We start from the raw sequence: 19,578 nt of genomic DNA on the forward strand, positions 1-19,578 counted from the left end.
GCTGTGAAGAGAGATTGTTCCATTATTTTGGACATACAGTAAGGTGACTGCTTTTACAGACCAGTGGCTGTCAAGTCATGTGAAATAAATCAAAATGTGCGAGTCTAACTTTGAGGCTATTTTGACCATCACAGGGGTCAGGGTTGTGTAAAGATGTGCAAATGATTCATAGTTCAGTATAAAGTTAGGAATGAACTTGCAAACTGTGTGAGAGAGCTGTGCAAAGGCTTGCATTCTACAAGCTTGTTCATGTGTGATCTCACCAAGGGAATAACCACAAACAAGCTGCTGTACTTTCATTTTATGCCTTTGCGTTGGCCAGGAATGAAAGCATGGCTTGTGGCAACAAACCCACACTGTTCTTTGCAGTCAGCTTCAGCCTCGACAACATGTCCACTGTGGAACCAGGATGCCTTCAAGCAACACCCCTACTGATATCAAAAGCCTATATGCAATAGGTTAGTGAGGACTGCATTATAAGTGTCAGGTTTAAAGTAATCTGATTATAAAATGGGTGAAGGTGAAATATATGAGATGCTGAAAGTTTGCAGCTAGAATTTTATCATGCAGTGCCCTTTTCACAGCACAAAAAAGTTTATTTTTACATAAAAATTAAGTGAAATATGGCATGGAATAAAGTATTGTATTATTAATGTGGTTTTCAAAATGGGGAATCTGTCAAATGTAGTTTGTGTTCACTAACATAGTTGGATACAGAAATAATAAATGTCCAATATGTCTTGTTTTAATGAATATAAACTAACCACTATAGAAAACTAAAAAGAGTTAATACCGTTTAAGATTACAATTGCAGAGCAACATATTTGTTTATACCCCCTACTAGCCTCATTAATTAGGGGCAGGGCACTTCTCTTGGTAGTGTCACATTTTACTTTTAATTAATGATTTACATACTGTAGTGAAAATGAAGGGGGTTAGCAGAGGAGGTGAGCGTGTCAGAATACATGAAATATCCTACGCTGTTCAGCTGCTAATTGCACATGTAGGTGGTCTCTTACCTTCGCAGCGCCGATTTGCTCCTTACGAAATTTTTCCAAAGGAGTAATCAACACATCATCTGCATTCTGAATCTGAAATGAAAATCATAAGAAAGCAGGGATACAGACAGACGTCAGTTTGACTGAAAGATATAACCTGAGTCTTCAGACTATTTCAAAAAGAATTATTAGAAAGAAAAATATCACAAAAATTTAATCTGGCAGCCATTCACTTTTTTAACAATAAGCTTGGTCTACAAATGTGCCACACAGGAAATTATGGAATCATTCAGCTCAAGTCAAACACAGTTGAAAATACACGTGGAAGATAGAGCAATCACATTTAATAATATTTCTTAAGCCAGCGACAATGAACAATGTGTGACTGCACGGAACCAAAATGAGTGCAGCAGATCTATGAGATAAAGCACTCAACAATAGTCTTGCAAGGCAGACAAAAATGGAGCCTTTTTATATGAGCTTTGATGCACCAGTATTGTCAAATCTTGGTGAGTTATAACACGGCGCAGCGGCACAGCTCTACAAGTTCAACCTGCAATGCATTTAAATTTTTGAAGTATGTCTCTACATACTGGTGACCTCTCCTGTGACCGGAAAAAAGGTCTCTGGAGGAGTCGCTCCGCTTTTATTCCAGACAGAAACTGAAAAGCTGAGATACACTGTGTCAATTACAGTCTATGTTGAACTGCAGGTGAGCAGTTCAAAAAGGTGCCATTAAGGTGCTTCTGAATTTTCTGTGTATGAGCTTTCACCCACCGAGACCAGATGACATCAGACTGGTGGAGCCGCGCTACAGGAAGCACTGCCATAAATGACATGCCTCTAAGGTTGATTTAAGGTGTTATTCTGTCCAGTGATAAACTAAGGGCTGGGCTCTATGATACATCTATGATAACAGCACTAATTTAGTGGTGTCAGCTCAGATTGACTATCAGCTTCCCAGCTACAGTCCTCTGAACACAGACTTTCTCGAGATGGAGTCTTTGTTTTGAACCATTAATCATAGCATATTTTCACTGTCTAAAAATAACCCTGTCAGCTCCATCACCCAACCAGAATGAGTGACTTGAAAAGGAAGATGCAATCTCTCTAGCCTGCAGTGTTTTCATTTTCCCTTTATGATGTGGGATGTTATAATCTTGTAGAGTAAATATGTAACTTTTACTTGTTGTAATAATGCACTATAATTACACTATAGTCACAAATTTTGCAGCTCTTCAAAAGGGCTTCAAATGAAACCCATGTTAAGCTTTAGAGCTGATTTTTCTTTACAGTTTGCCCCTGTAGTAAATGTCAAGAAACGAGAGAAGAAATCTGTGTTTTAATTTGAAAATAATTGAATGAAATTATCGTGTTATTGTGTTACAAGTAATTAGCAGAAATCTCTATTTGTATATGTTTATGGATGTAGCTTTCTAACCTAGCTTGCCAGCATTAGCTGATAACTTAGCACTCTTGTTAAAATACAGCCCCCTTTGGCTTAAATAACAAAGATGGTGATAGTAACAACACTAAAAAACAGAACAAAAACACAACAGACTTCAAAACAGAAAATCAGAAACAAATAACATATAAAACAAATGAGGAGTAGCTCAAGACTTTTGCACAGTACAGTAACTTCAAAACCACAACATCTCGAAACTTCTACTGTTTAATGCTATAATCAATTACTCATACAACATACAGCAGTCCAGCAAAATGTTGTGATTACTCAAACATAAATGAATAACAGCTTGTCCCTCTCTCATATATTAAAAATGAAGGGAACAGATGAGGATGAGTAGGTAAGCCAAATTATTTTGTCGAGACAACTGAAAATAGGAGGAAAGACAAACCATGAACTGGTAAGGGAGTTGGGGGATGTACTGTAATAAGTCTGATTGTGGTGGCTCAAGCTAGCATCTGCCTGGATTTAAGGTCTCTGCTGCAAAGGTTTTCACGCCAGATACCACAGGGCACCTTGAGAATCTATTGTCAAGTAATTTTGAGCTTGTGTGTTTTTTTCACTACTCCTTTTGACTCAAATAACATTTGGGGGGATTTGAAATAATTTCAGGTTATATTAAAACAAAATTGAACATTTTAACCTATTATTTAGTCTTTAACCTTCATCTAAAATCAGGTGCTTGAAGTAGAAAGTGCTTCACATATAAAATATCATCTCGCAACCTGCAAAATGATTCATCACCAGATGGGGTTTAAAAGCATAATGGAGCTCTGTAAGATAAACCAAGTCACTTTGGTTACAAGTAATACTCAACTAGAAGCACAGAGGACATCTGATGGTCATCAGATCTGTTATATAAAAATATAATCTCTTAGCTGTTAGAATCCTCCAGTCGTATTGAAGTCCTTGTGTTATCTACCGTCTCAACAGCAAGAACGACACTTTTTTCATGTTCAGCTAAATAGACAGGACAATTAAATATACAGCACTCTAGGCTTTTGAGATTATGATCTAATATTTGAAAGCGACTGAAAGCAAGATAAAAATATCAAGTTTGTTCTTCTCTGGATTTCTGAGACGATGACTGTTGAGTTTAATTGTCCTAGAAGGTGATTGCTACCTGAAATCTGACTATGTGCAGGATTTAGATATAATAGGAGCGCGATTACTTCTTGTGTCAGTTAATGCATATTACATTCAAAGCAATGGAAAATACATTTAAAATGTTCAAGATTTCCGATCACTTTTGATTATTATCTTCCAATAAGCTGATTCAGACAGTTAAACTTGAAAGAGGCCATATTATTTAAGACTCAATGGATTACTTTCAAACTGGCATTGTGCCGAATGCCCTCAGCAACAGCCTCTCTCAACAGGATTAAATCCATATGAGCGAGCACAGTGTGATGCTTGAAAGGATGCAATAGCGCTAAGCAATTTCATTATCAGATAGGGAGAGGAATGTCAATGTGCTGTATTTCCCATGCTCCTGCTTTTACCAGTCTAAACATCAAGCAGATCAAAAGTGTTACTCTGAGGTTAATTTGCAGAGGCCGACCAGAATGCCACCAAGGCCAGCTCAAATTGAATACTGTGAAGTGTACCAATTCAAATTTTCCCCTTTCAAACACATCTTTAGAACCGGTTTAAATGTGAATATCAACTTTAAATGCTTTGGAAACATCATGTATCATTCATCTTTCCTTTAATAAAAATATTCTGCTGGATATCAGACTTTTTTTTTTTAACATTTCCTCTTTAATCTATGTTTACTGCAGAGAAAGCCTGTATATAATCATTACTTAGGTCAGCTTTTATTTGAAGAGCACCTCTCATGTTCACCTCTATGACTTACAACTGCTGCTAAAACACATTTTGGGTAAAACCATTTCATACTCTATGCAAATATTTATACTATTTATTATGTTTCAGATTGTCTAGAATGGCTTAAAGTGCATATCTTGTGGTCGTGGTTCCTTGGTTGTGTTGGTGCATTTCACTTGCAGTTTATAATCACTCTAGCATTAAACTGTATATTGCGCCGTCTCACTGGTTTCAGTATGTAAGTCTATAACAGGGTAGTAAATAACTTTTATAGGCTTTTTGCCCATTCCGTTTTGACAGCGTCCTCACAATGAAACCCCAGCTTAATACACCTAAAGCCGTGCTTCTTCATTGCAAATCAACTGAATCTCTTGGTTTTTGAATACACACAAACTCACCCACATACATACACACCGGGCTTGCCATTCTTCTCTGGCTGAAGAGGCGTCATAAAAGCCTGCTCGGCCACCGTGCTGCACTATCTTTCAAATGAAAAAGCATATTTCTGTTTGTTGTTGTTGTAGCAGTTTCACCCTCACGCACACTTTCCAAGAAAATGTGGCTCCAGGCGGGGAAAACAGTTCTGTAAAAAGCCAACTGGGCCCTGACAAGAAGGTGTTTTATCGGTGGGTGCTTGCAAGTGAAAATCTGTCAACTGTGACAGTTTAGTAAAATCCTGAGACAGAAACAGGTCACAATTTTCCAGAATTTTTAACATCTAACGAGAAAAATACAAAAAACTTCCTAATTTTAATCTGTTTGATTAGTTTATTATATATTATAAGAAAGAAGCATATCAATCAGCAGATTTTGGTCAGTATCTATTTGTTATAATATAATGTTATCTGCTAGAATAGCAGTCTTTCTTCCTTTGTAGCACGAATAAGTCTCCTGGTGATAAATATTAAGTTATTGGCTTAACTAAGCATGCTTTTGTTCTTGGAGGTGATTTAATTTTCCCATTTAGGTTCCCACCTTTGTTTAGCTGTCAGTTATAAATGGTCATCTAAAGCCTTTGGGGCTGAAATACAGCTAATTTGAATGTGTAATTGTGCAAATTTATTAAGTGTAAAAACCAGTAGAGAAATAGTGCTGAAGACTATCTGAGGAATGTTAACAAGCACTGCTGGCGCAGCCTTTAAATGCAGTAACATGAGTGGGTGTGCCTTACATGAAAAAGACTGCGTGCTAGACGTCTATACTTCTTTGTCCTGAATCGTATTACACCTAGTAACACCCGGCGGCATCAAATAAAAATATCAGCAACAATAACACCACACCAATAACCACAGTGATAGCAGCAGCAACCAAAAAGGAATTAGTCAAACTTATTAAAGATGTGGAAGCAAAGCCCCCAAAACCTAATTAATACAGTGCGTTAAATGCATAATAAACATTAATGCCCGTATCATCATGACAAAATAAAACTTTCTATTTCATGCTGACAATGGGATACAACCTTTATTAGAAGAGGGACTGCAATAGATATGCGTGTCTGTCATTCTCTCTGCAGATTGTTTTGCAGAGAAGGTGTGTGTGTGTGTGTGTGTCAGGGGGGTAACAATCTCATTGAGCTAAATCTTTATCTAGTGCAGCAGTGGCACCTGCAGCAAGCTGCAAAGCTATTCTTCCCTAACTTTTATGAGCTATGAAATAAAAGCAAACCTGCTGCAGACAAAGTAACACAACAGTGTGAGGATAGATGTGACACGTTTGCCCTACACATCTGATTGGCGAGTAAGCTGTTAAGCAAGGATATAAAGAAACTGCTGAAATGGAGATAGTAGCTGGTTTGTGGGTCCCATGAGGATTTTCTGTTATTTGTTTTAAGCACAGTTAGAGACTGCTTGACCTTTCTTGCTACCAGAGTTTGAGGCTGCTTTGATTGCTGTCTGCACACATTTATCCCTATGTATCAAACAGTCTGCAGGTAAAGAGCTGCAATATTAAAAGAGCCACAAAATGGAAAAGGGTTTTAGATTAAATGTGGATTCGTGATTTTTATAAAGTGGTGATAAACAGATATTCTTACCTAGTTTTCCTGAGTAACATTTGGGCCTTACCAGTACCTTAAAATATGAGCAACACCTGGAACTTATAAAACAATGTGCTAAAATCTATAACACTTTGGTAAATCTTACAAGGTTATTTATACATTATTGTAAATTAATTTAGAAATTGCTACTTGGTAATTAAAAAAGCAGTAATATTTATTGGTCATAATAACCATGTGTCGAAGCCTAACTAGCATGCTAAATCTTAAAAGATCGTAAAAGTTAGTACACCTGGCAATGAGTGAGTGAGGATCTCAGACTACGTCCACACTAATGCGTTTTCGTTTTCTCTCCGTTTTGGCCTTCCGTCCACACTGAGACGACGTGTTCCTCAAGGAAAAACGCAGCGTTTTGAAAACGCATACATTTCAAAACAGAGCGTATTACATACGTTACCAGTGAAATCACTTTTCTAATGAAATAACATGCAGACATTTAGCTTTTAAACATATTCTGTATTAATTCTTGCATTCATGTTGCACTCTCAAAACTCCTTTCCATGGTGAAGCATTTAAGCATTTAAGGCTCAGTGTCTCCTTAAAAGACACCAGCAACAGAAAAATACATCATATCAGTAAACAGCTCTTTTGGTGGTTGCCTCGGTTTCCACACTTTCCGAGAAGCAGCTGTCTCCAGACACTGAGAAAATGCTCTCCATCAGATGAATCAGTGACCTTGTTTTACTCAAGTGTAACATACAGTAACAAGCAGAAAGCATAAAGATAACAAGAGCAATGAAGAGGAAAGAAATCACACTAGTGTGTTATGAACTGGTTTCAAAACAGTGACAATCTTCAACTCTTTCTGGTTATTTCTCTGGTTTCTGTCACTCACTGCATGATCGGAAGTCACAACTTCCATGCACCAGTACCAATCAACATGGCTTGCTTTGATGAGAAAATTGGTTTTGGGAGGGGGGGCTATGCTGTTAAAGCATTATCTTTACTTAGCACATTATTTGGAAGTAAAAAGTGACTGTCACAAGAAGAAAAATGAATCATGAAATAGGACAGATTCTTTACTTTGAACATATTTTCTTTTCCAAGGAAATATCCTAAAAGTATCCCAAAGTCTTGATATAAACCTCAGTAGATTTAAGGAAAACATATATAAAATTAAAATGACATTTATCTATTGCAATAAAGAATTTCAGTCAAACACTGCATGTGGAGGATTTCTTAAACAAATAACATAGCCATAGCATGCTGGCATGTATTAACCAGAGTGGTATCTGGGTGATAAACAGAGAAATTTTTGCTCATACTAACTGAGGTTTACTTTAGCTTTGGGGCGTGTAGCACAACGGTTTGATGATGTTCACTCCAAATACTTTTCAGACTTTCATTAAACAAGCCACCACGAATGTGCCTCAGAACAATGACTGTCTTTATTTCACTGTGTTGTTTCAGGGTCAACGGGACATTCCTCAGTTCACAGGCCAGCACACAAGCTACCCACATAGCAGAATTACTGTACTGTTAAATCCTGGGAAAACAGCAGCAGCATATTGCTCACCACAGACACACTTTTTGCATTTAATGTCAGGCAAAGACACAAAATATGTATAATTGCATGTCTGTGAATGACTCGTAAACCAAAGGAAATTCAATATGGGGAATAAATGCATCACATGCAGCTGAGGGACTATTAGGGAATGCTTTTCTTTAATAAAGGGGGAAATGAATTTGAGAAGTGTATTTCTCTCTCTCTCACACACACACAAATATATATATATATTGACATTGTATACATTGCATTTTAATGCTCTTGATACTCCTTTAAATAACTGTGGAGGAGTAGTTGCAGTCTGGAAAATTTAAGAATAGACTCCAGCTCCAGTCTTGCAGTGGGAAGTTGGGCAATTATGCTACCCACAACATACCCGTCTCCTTCTGTGAATGTCTGTTGGCTGCTATTCTTCCATCTCCAGATTAGTGTCTTCGTAAAGGGCACAATGACAGAACAATAAACCTAGGAAGTTCTTGATAGTGGAAGAAACGCAGACTTCCAAAGGAAAACTACTTAAGCACATGGAAACTCCACACAGCAGTGACAGCACACACTGAGCCACTGTGCTGCTTGAGTTATTGTGCTGTCTTGGTAGGTGTCCTGATGAAGCATCAGTATGTAACAATTTGAGAGACAGAATCTTCTGAAACATTTCATTTCGAATATAAAGGCAAACTGCAATCAAAGGGAACATTTGTGCAAAAGGTGACTAAAATATTTGGGCTATTTATCTACTGATGTGTTTACGCATGACTGTTCTTTAAGGTAACTGCAATTCAGTTGTTCCCAACCCCCAAATATATTATGCTGCTCTTAAGGTAACCAAAATATAAAAATATACCTGATTTTTCTTCCATTTCAGAAGCAACAGCACCATGAAAACCCAATGTGTTTTTCAGCGCAGCCTTATCCCAGGGGGCTATGGATATCACTCCAAGAGCCCCAACATCAGGGCACTGCCCTTCTTCTCCTTAATGCCATCCATGCTCAACAATGCTGAACCTTCTCAAACCATGCAGAACTTGAACCATTTTCACTATTTCTCTGATGGTTGGAGGGTTATCAACTGGGGAATAATAGCAGAAATCTTTTTAACAGGATAGAATTTGAGAAGTTTTCAAGAGGAATAACACACTTGGGTAGTTGACAAGCCAATCACAAGCCACAAAGCAAAAAGATTTTAGGCCTGGCTGCCTGCTGAGCCAACAGACAATAAAAAGCTTCATGCTTGACAAACCCTGCAGAAATTGTGCTACTGGTAAGAGTTTTGTCCAAGCACCAGAGGCAACTTAGATTTAAAGCACGCTAGGTAATACTCCAGAAATGACAGGGACCTTGATTTGAGACATGCATATTTCCTCTATATCCAGTCTGAAATATCTACATTTTTAGTCACTCTCATCAGTCTGTGCTTTTCTTACAGATTCAGTCCAGATGTGAAATGGTACTAGGTATGATGGAGGGGTTCTTCCTTTTTTTCCCCCACAGCCAGCTTCTGAAAGTTTTCAACTGCTCTGTCTGAGCATGACAAGTTTTTTTCTATTCTTTTTACTAATGTGTGGCTGCAAGCACATCTGTCTGCTGTAATCTATTAGGAGAAACAAACCTGCAAAATAGAAACACCATCTGGCAGTGATTGTGGTTTAACAATAGCAGAGAGTCAAGTCTCAGCTGATATATCTCACAATATTTCATGGTTTGAGCATAGGATAGTCTCCTTGTTAGGAAATGTTTCATACATTTGGTGAACATGTGTTGGCTTGAGATGTGCTAATTAAGTTCTGAAGACCAACTGCTGTAAAGGCTGAGATGAAACTTTCTGGTTATCTGTACTTTTCTCCTGGTTTGTCTCAGTCAGATGCATAAACTGTGACAGTGGATCTGGAAGAGATTCAAGGAGTTTCCTTTTTGTGCATTGCCACACAGTAACAGTGAAAAGTTGACTGTGAATTAAAAGGTGTGAAATACCTTTTGTTGCATCTTTGTAGTTCAGTGTGAGGTACCTATTTAGACTTCGACTATAATAGACTTTATTAGAATTGCAGTTAGGCTCTGGTTTATTCTACTTCTATCAGTGATTTTCACTGTGGTCAACTTTTACCTAATTCAATTAAATGGAAAGTCATATAACTGTTTATTTAAGGTCTCACAGCTGGGGAAGCCAAACAATGAGATAGAGGGATATAATCTCCCTGAACATCCATAAAAGGCTATAGGGAAAATTCAAGAGGACTAAAAATGCTACGAAGAACAACATGGTGCATTATTTTTAAATGTTAGAAGTTTGTAAGCACCAAAGGACTTACTAGATCTGATCAGCAGCCAGACTGAGTAGCTGAGGAAAAAGGGCCTTGGTCAGACTAGATTAACCGAATGGTCGCTATAAATGAGATCAAAATTTCCTTTGGGAAAATGGGAGAAACTTACAGAAGGACAACCATTAGAGCAGCACTCCATCAATCAGGCCTTTCTGGTATAATGGCCAGGCGGAAGCCATTTATCACAAAAAGGCACATGACAGCTTGCTGGAAGTTTGCCAAAAGGCACATGACAAACTCTCAGACTATGAAAAGAAAAGCGCGTATATGCTGAAAATATAATTTCACAATCTGGCCACAATTCGCAGTCGTCCCCATAGTCAAGCATAGTCTTAGAGGCAGTATCAAAACGGTGCCAATGTTTGGCAAGTAAGACACGTTTTACATTTCAACAACAACAAAGGATACCAGTAAGAAATCCCAGGACCAGCTTTTCGAAAACTCTGTAAAAGTCCTGGAGTATCTCAGCCAGAGTCAGGAGAATCTCTGGAGAGGCCTCAAGGTGGTTATCCACCAACACTTTCCATCAAACTAGGTGAGCTAAAAGAATTCTGCCAAGAATAGGAGAAACCAGAAGAAAGCTGTTCCAAGCTTGTGGCTCATTCCAAGGAAGACTAGAGTTTGCGATTGCTGCCAAAGGTGACTCAACCAAGTATGAAGTGAAGGGTCTGACTGCTTATGTAAATGGGTCATTTCAGTCTTTTGAGTATAGGCTTACAAAACACTTCAGCTGTTTTTTTTAAAAAAATACTGTGGAGTTGTCATATCGAGACTAACAAGAAAATTATATAGCTGTGATATCAGCATAAAAATCAAGTAGAAACTGGAATTTATTTTATATTCATTTAATCATTTCAAATAAAAATGAATTCATTATTAATTTTCAGCTGAGACCTAAACTGACTGCAAGTTTAGAGAATCTAAAGGGTTTGTAATTAAACCCTTTTTCTTTTATTCCTACATAACTGTCTTGTTGCCACCAATATGTCGTTTATAGCAAAACAAGTAATTTAATAGCTCTATAAGCTCTGTGGTATCATTAACCTTTTTTCATCAGCTTTTATACTTGACTTGAAAGGGGTTTAATTTCTGGGTGCTACAGCATTAATTTTTTGTTTTGTGGTCATTTATGGATGTTTGACCTTCTCTATACAAAAATGATGTATGCTAACAGTTTGAGGGCAGTTTGTTTTTTATTTGATCTGCTACAAAAAAGAGTGATTAAAAGACAAATATGACATTCTTGTACTCATCAAAGCTTTCCAAAAGCATTTGAATGGTCATTTAAATCAAATCAAGATGCTATTGTAGTGGAAACTAGGACGTATATATCAATCAGTGAACTTGGTGTAACCAGTTTGGCTCTATAAAAATTAGCTTAACGATGAGCAAAGTACTTGTTGTAGCTTACTGAGGAGCATCATTCACAGTTTTATGCCCCAAGTCATGTGAGTCATTCAAAGTTTCCATTTCATACATAGGAGCAATGGAGAAAAAAAGGCTGCATTCAGTTCAAAGTAAACAAAATCCTCGTATAATCTTCTTGGAAAACGATATCAAAAAGTCACTTTTTCACACCATGGGGATTTAAAAAATACAAAGTTTATCTAAGGCATTAGTTACATTGCACCTGTGTCCCAAGAGATTTAGAATGCACACAGGTAAAAGAAAAGAAAGAAAGAAAGAAAACCATAAGAAAACGCGTTTCTTCCTGCATCACATTACAATCAGCTCAAAGTGCAGAGATCAGAACCATGTTTCTTGCATATTCCAGAGATCTGAGGAGACAGAAGACTGCTAGGTGAAGAGAGGCGAGATGATGCAAAGAGGATACTTTTCAAGCAAGTAGGGGGGAAAGTGGGGGTGTGCGTGTGCTATGAATATGTTTTTACTTATTAAATCTATCAAAGATGAATGAAGTGCTGCATCCCATAGCTTCTTTGCCTAGCCATAGCCGCTTTGATTTATTAAATTTACTTCTATGACTTTGGATTCTCAGCTGTGCCGTCATTTAAATTCTCTTATCCAGTTCATCTTGTCTCTGCTTGTCATTTTGACTTGTTTTTGTTTTTTTCACCATTTTGAAATGACACGACTACATAATATTTACATATTAATGAACATGCAAACGTGCTTTAATATGTATCTGTCCTGTCAGTTTTTAATTTTATGTCTACAGTAGCACTAGTGTCAGCTTCCTAGTATTTGTGTTGAATCCTAATAAACGCACAGATAAATTATACCCTCTTTGTCAACCCCCAGATGACCACCAGCATCCCAGAGGAAGAGAATTACACACAAAGATACAAAAAGCAACAAACAAACAACAACAGTGCATGTTTCTTCAGGAGAGGACAAACCTGTATATATAACCTGTACAAACCTTAGACTCTCAGTGCATCCAAAACACATGTATTTCATTTGATATTTCTAACTAATCATGCAAGAAGCATTTATGCCCACCACTGGTTCCATCATAGCCCAAGATTTTCATTTCTAAGGTTACACTGGTGTTTCACACCCACAAGTTAATATACCGTACGCACACATTTTGCTGTATTTCATGCTACCATCTATGCACCCATACTCAGTATCAAGTTTGTTAGAAGTGGTGCTGCAGGCACACAAACAAGCAATTATGACTACCCGTGGTATATGAATTTAAATTAAGATACAGAAGACTTTGGCACTTTCTTCATTGCATTAATGCTCTGTATATGCAGGTGTCTTAATTAGAACGCTCTGCATCACTTCCTGAACTACTTTCTAGCTCAGAGCAACACAGGTGTCAGAGCTGCTGCTTTCTCTTATTCAAGCACAAGGTCATGACACACCAATTAAGGCAATAGTGAGAAAAGTCAGGCACTCCCAACTTGTTGTGTATGGACGCTTGTAAAGGATGGTACATTTCAATGCACTAGATAAGCATCCCTCTTCAGCATGTGGGTTTCTTAAAACATTTTTCCCCCAAATCTAACAAAGTACTTAGAAATGTGAAAAGAATCAGCAGCTTATTTGTTTTATTTATCCAGGCAGCTAATCTCGCCAGATTAAGAATCACTTCTATGAGCATATTCTGGGCCCAGACAGTGAACATTAACTTTGTAAGAATTTTGATGTTGTGTGAAAGCAGACGAAATCTCCACGATCACTGTTCAAATACAAAGCTCTTAAACAGTCTCCTTCTGACTCAGGGCCTGCCTGTCAACCTCACTAATGAAAGGCCTGCTGCTTTTTATTAGATGATAATTATGTTTACGTATAGAAAATGCTCCTTGGGTGTTGCATTGATGCAACATCCAAAGAGCACATGGAATAATGATTTATCAATTGTTGCTTTGCTAATGACTCACAGCAAGAAGCTCCTAGGGTGCTTGTGCAGGTTTTTCTCTGGGAGCTCAGATTAGTGAAACCACCCCAAAAACAAACCAAACAAAAAAACATGCTAGCTTAATGTTGCCATTATCAACCCAGGACAGGCTTGCAAAACAGATTCTTTATCTCAAGAGCTCACTTCCTGGTTAAACAAAAGGTTAACCTTGGTTAAAATTGGCGATGCCAGTGAAATAGATTGGCAATAATTGACTAACTGCGAAGAAGACGCATGATCTAATGCATTTGTAGGCATCTGAGCTTTGGAAAAAAAAGAAAAGAAACATGTTTCGCAGGTGACATACATTTATTAATGTTACCTTTATTCTTTTAAAATGATTAGGATGACACAATATTCCTTAAAGGTATGTAGTCTAACGAGAGGTGACCCATTTCTTTAAGTGCAACTCTTTCACGGTGCGTTTATTCACGGTAAGTGAGAGGGAAGTGACGGACAAGGTAAGCGACTCATGTTGTAACTGACGTCAGACGCCGGAGATTTTGGCGGAAAATTAAGCAAATGGTAGTTTAGATTTGTACAAATTCCTTTAAGCTTCAGTATTACCAAATACACTTATCAATTGTCTTATAACTAACAATATTTGTCTTAATAATCTCCAACACCCTGGAGAACAACGGGGAGAGTTTAGAGGCTCTCCAAGATTACATTGATCAGTGCTTTCAGGATCTCGTGATGAAGAAGGCTCAGAGTGCAGCTTCCCCGGCCAAATCTGAGACGCCATCGTCGAAAAGACTTCGCCCGGCAGATTCCCCCGGCACAACATCGCCAGCCGGCAAAGATATTGCCGACATACTGGAGTCAATCGACAAGCGATTGTCCAGCTTCGACGCAAGGCTGTCCTTGGTGGAGATTCTTCACCGGGAATTTAAATGCTTGCGAGAATCCCTGGAGTTCAGCCAGCAGCAGGTGGAAACGCTCGCTGCTGAAAATGCCACGCTAAGGGAGTCGGTGAAATGTCTCACAGAAAATGTTACCCAGCTCAATAGAGAAAATAAAAAAATAAAAGAAACAGTTATTGATCTACAAGCTCGTAGCATGCGTGATAACCTGGTATTTTCTGGTATTCCAGAAGCCGCTGGAGAGGACGCGGAGGCCACGGTAAAAAGCTTCATCAAAAACCACCTGAAGCTGCCGGAGGACACGGTGAAGAACATCGTCTTCGATAGGGTGCATCGCCTCGGCCCCATTCGGGCTACGGCCGGGAGACCACGTCCTATCGTGGCCAAATTCGGCCACTTCAAACAAAAGGAACATGTGAAAAGCCGCGGCAGGGAATTAAAAGGAACGGACTTCAGCGTGAACGACCAGTTCCCCAAAGAGATCCTGGAACGACGCAGGGTCCTCTTCCCAATCCGACGCGGCTTCATCCAGAAGGGCTCCCGCGCTGTCATCGCTGTGGACCGGCTGTACGTGGACGGACAGCTCCACCGCGACCCCGACATCACTCCGTGGCTGTATTAACTTCACACCAGATAAGAATCCGCTACACCCTTTCCCCATCCACTCACACTAACTTGCATTAACATCTGTTTAACTTACCAGTATCAAATCGCATCTTAGGTGTGATATCATAGCAGTATTAACACCATCACTCTCCGTCAATGGTTTGATTAGAATGTTTCCGGTTTTTCTTTTTTTTTTTTTTTCTCTCTTCTTGTTTTTTCTTCTCTCCTTTTCCCCTCTTGTTTTTATGCTGCTCACCCTTGTCCTTGGTTTCTTTCTTTTTTCTTTCTTTCACTGCTTCGATCACCTGCTTCCACACTCATCCACAAACAACATCCTTTATTTGGACACATACGCACAGCACGATCACGCACAGTCATGCGCTCAACGGCAGCACATTTACATCACTCAGACAGCGCACACAGTTGTATAGGATACACACATTTAAGCCAAGCGTACTCATCTTAGTAAATATGCACACACATAGTCAGACTCAGGGAGCATCTCGCCACACACTTTTTCTCTCTCTCCCTCTCTTTATTTATGAACAAGTGATGTATTCTCTCCACCTGTCTAAGCGACACACACAGCATACACCCCTAGTTATACACAGACATCTATGGGTGCACTGAGATTCGTTACATGGAATGTAAATGGAGCTGGCTCCAGAGAAAAGAGGTTAAAAATATTTAACCAACTCAAAAAACTACAGGCAGATGTTGTCCTTTTACAAGAGACCCACAGACCTCTTAGAGGTTCGAATGAACTTAAAACACCTGAGTTTCCTAATGTGTTCTCAGCTTGTTATAATTCTAGACAAAGGGGAGTAGAAATTTTAATACATAAAAATATTAATTTCACAGTACTCGATACAGTTATAGATCCAGAGGGCAGATTCTTAATCATTAAACTATCTATACTTGATAAAAAGCTATGTATTGTAAGTGTATATGGTCCAAATGTTGATGATCCCTCATTCTTTCACAGTTTTTTTCAGTGCACTCTCTGAACACTTAGATGGCACACTTGTTCTTGGAGGCGACCTCAACCTTGGACTAAATGAAGAAATGGATAGGCTCAATACAGCAGGAACTCAGCGTAATTGGCAGTCCACAAATATAATCAAACAGTATATGAGCGACTTTGGTCTTTGCGATGCATGGCGCTCCCTTCACCCCACCAGTAAGGAATATACTTTTTTCTCACATGTTCATCACTCCTACTCTCGTCTGGATTATTTTTTGGTCAGCAGCTCACTGCTGAGTGACATTTCAGACACTGAGATTCACCCTATAGCTGTCAGCGATCATGCTCCTGTATCTTTAACACTAATGCACAAGAATAATACTACGCCAAGTAAAAACTGGAGATTTAATACATCACTGCTTAAAGATGAAGACTTTATTAAATATTTTAAAAAAGAGTGGACTTCATATTTAGACTTTAATGACACTCCCGGAACATCAGCTTCTGTTTTATGGGAAGCAGGGAAAGCCGTGATGAGAGGTAAAATAATTTCTTTCTCATCACATAAAAAGAAAAAAGAAAACAAAAATATTCAGGAATTAGAAAAAACCATCAAATCACTAGAAGAAGCCTACGCGTCCCACCAAGATCAGGAAACATTGAACAAAATACGCAAAACAAAACTAGAATTAAATGAGATAATTGATAAAAAAATAAAATTCTTAGTACAAAGACTACGCTTACAAAATTATGAACATAGTAATAAATCCGGTCAATTTCTAGCAAACCAGCTAAAAATAAATAAAGAAAAAACAACTATATGTGCTGTTCAAGATTCATCTGGGAACACAATATATGAACCGAAACAAATAAACAACATTTTCAGGGATTTCTATAAAACGTTGTATTCACCACAAATAAACCCATCTAAAAAGGAAATTGATCAGTTTTTAGACAACATAACTCTCCCAAAATTATTAGACACTCAAGCAATGGCACTGGATTCGCCACTGACGCCAGGTGAACTCCAGGAAGCCCTGATAAATATGCCCAATAATAAGGCTCCAGGTCCAGACGGCTTTCCTGCAGAATTCTACAAAGAATTCTGGACGATTCTAGCACCAGTTTTTTACAGAACGTTGTTGGAAATCAAAGAAAATGGCAGACTTCCACCAAATATGAATTCTGCAAACATTAATCTCCTGCTAAAACCAGGCAAAGACCCTGTATATCCCTCAAGCTATCGTCCAATATCCCTTATAAATGTAGACCTTAAAATAATTTGCAAAGCTCTCTCAAAGAGACTAGAGAAAATAACCCCCCTCTTAATTCATCCTGACCAAACTGGTTTCATAAAAGGTAGGCACTCATCAACAAATACACGTAGATTACTTAATTTGATAGACTACTCATACAGTAAAAACCTTGAAACTACAATATTTTCTCTAGATGCAGAAAAAGCGTTTGACAGAGTTAACTGGAAATTTCTATTTGCAACTTTACACAAATTTGGTTTTGGATCTTCTTTCATCAACTGGTTAAAAATATTATATAATTCCCCAACAGCTTGTGTCAGAACAAATGACCAGACATCCTCCAGCTTCTGTCTCCTGAGGGGCACCAGGCAGGGATGCCCACTCTCCCCTTCACTGTTTGCAATTTTTATCGAACCACTAGCAGCAGCAATTAGACAGAATTCAGTAATTAAGGGCATAAAATGCAAGAACGTGGAACATAAAATCAGCCTTTATGCGGATGATGTGTTACTCTTTCTCCAAAATTCACAAACCAATATCTCTGGGGTGATTGAACTGATAAACTCTTTTGCAAGAATATCAGATTACTCAATTAACTGGTCAAAATCTACAGTCCTTCCGATTAATTGCTCCTTCCATAATTCCTCTTCTACTCCACTGCAATCGGGAAATATAAAATATTTAGGTATTAATGTTTCTCCCAAGCTTGCAGATCTAACTAAATTAAACCATATCCCACTTTTAAAAAAAGTAGAAGGTGATCTGGCTAGGTGGAAATGTCTACCCATATCACTCATGGGAAGGGTTGCCGCTATAAAAATGATGGTATTACCAAAAATAAATTATTTATTCTCAATGATCCCAACTAAACCGCCGCAAGATTGGTTCAGATCTCTAGATTCATATATGTCCAAATTCCTTTGGAAAAATAAGCCCCCACGTATAAGCTTAAAAACACTACAAAAGACCAAGGATAAAGGAGGATTAGAACTACCTAACTTTCAGCACTACTTCTTGGCCAACAGGCTTCAGTTTATCTCAGGATGGCAAAAACATACCCTCTTAGATGAACCTTGGCTAGATGTAGAACAAGCACTTTGCAATAATCTAGAGATTTCAGATCTACCGTTTATCAGCTCAAACATCCAACGACATGAATGCTTCAAAAGCGTCAACATCAGCTCCTCTCTGACAGCGTGGTGGGAGTTTCTGAAGTTGACAGAGTCTCCATTAATCCCATGCAAACGTACACCTATCTGGAACAACCCTGACATATTACAAAACAATAATATGATAAACTTTTCAGATTGGAGTAGTAAAGGAATCAAATATTTAGAACATATACTAGAAGGAACAGAATTTATTTCATTTGACAGACTAGTTACACAATATGGGATCAACAAGAAAAGATTTTTAGAATATCAACAAATTAAATCCATAGTAAAAAAGAGATTTAAACCGGGTCAAGTTGAACTACAAACACCACCAAGTGTGGTTCAATTTCTTACTCTTAAAACCCCCAAATTACTATCCAAAATATACAGAATGCTTTCTAAAACAGATGAATCAATATCACTTCCTATTGCAAAATGGGAAGCGGATTTATCAGTTAACTTAGACCAAAACTTCTGGTCTCAGATTTGCTTAAAAACCTTTCATTTAATTAGAAATCCCAGTCTTCAATTAATTCAATACAAAATACTACATAGAGTGCACTATACAGGTCATCGGATGTTCAAGATGGGCTTTACGTCTACCAACAACTGCTCACACTGCCAAACCAATTCACCGGACAATTATATCCACGCTCTTTGGTTCTGTCCACCAGTTCAGAAGTTTTGGCGTGAGATATGTGAAGACTTATCAAAGTGTCTGAAATGTAACATTCCAACTTCTCCTTTAGTATGTTTGTTGGGCAGCTTAGATAATGTCACTACGGAAAAGAATATAGCCCATATGGTTTTCACTGCCCTATGCATAGCCAAGAAAACAGTCCTCATGAACTGGAAAAATAAAAATAATCTTAATTCTAACCAATATAGAAATTATCTATTAGATTACATTAGTCTTGATACAGCCTCTGCCACCACATCAGATCAATTGCTCTGGGCTCCTTTGATCAGCTCCATCACCTAGTGGGGGTGGGGGGCCATAGTTTGGTCCCACCTTCACTGTTGTGATTGGTGTGGGGGTAGGGACAGGCTTAGGGCGTCGGGGGGTTCCCCAGGAGCATCTTCCTTGGGGGGCTCAACCCGGGGTAGCGGTCATGGCCAATTAGGGGCTCTGTTGGCTCTTAGGTGACGGTTTCCTCGTGGCTGCGTGCAGCGGGGCTAGGGGAGGGTCTGTGC

General features: G+C 38.5%; 1 protein-coding gene across 2 annotated transcripts in view; it reads right to left on the bottom strand.

The window, feature by feature from the left end:
• LOC134641294 (rho GTPase-activating protein 42) overlaps positions 1-19,578 on the bottom strand; it is an 81,203-nt gene that overhangs the window by 30,011 nt on the left and 31,614 nt on the right. For both annotated transcript variants that reach the window (XM_063493648.1, XM_063493647.1), the window contains exon 4: positions 1,020-1,091. In XM_063493648.1, the coding sequence (XP_063349718.1) occupies positions 1,020-1,091 (72 nt within the window). The remainder of the gene's footprint in view (positions 1-1,019; positions 1,092-19,578) is intronic.

This window comes from Pelmatolapia mariae, linkage group LG14 (assembly GCF_036321145.2).
Source record: "Pelmatolapia mariae isolate MD_Pm_ZW linkage group LG14, Pm_UMD_F_2, whole genome shotgun sequence".
Classification (NCBI taxonomy): domain Eukaryota; kingdom Metazoa; phylum Chordata; class Actinopteri; order Cichliformes; family Cichlidae; genus Pelmatolapia; species Pelmatolapia mariae.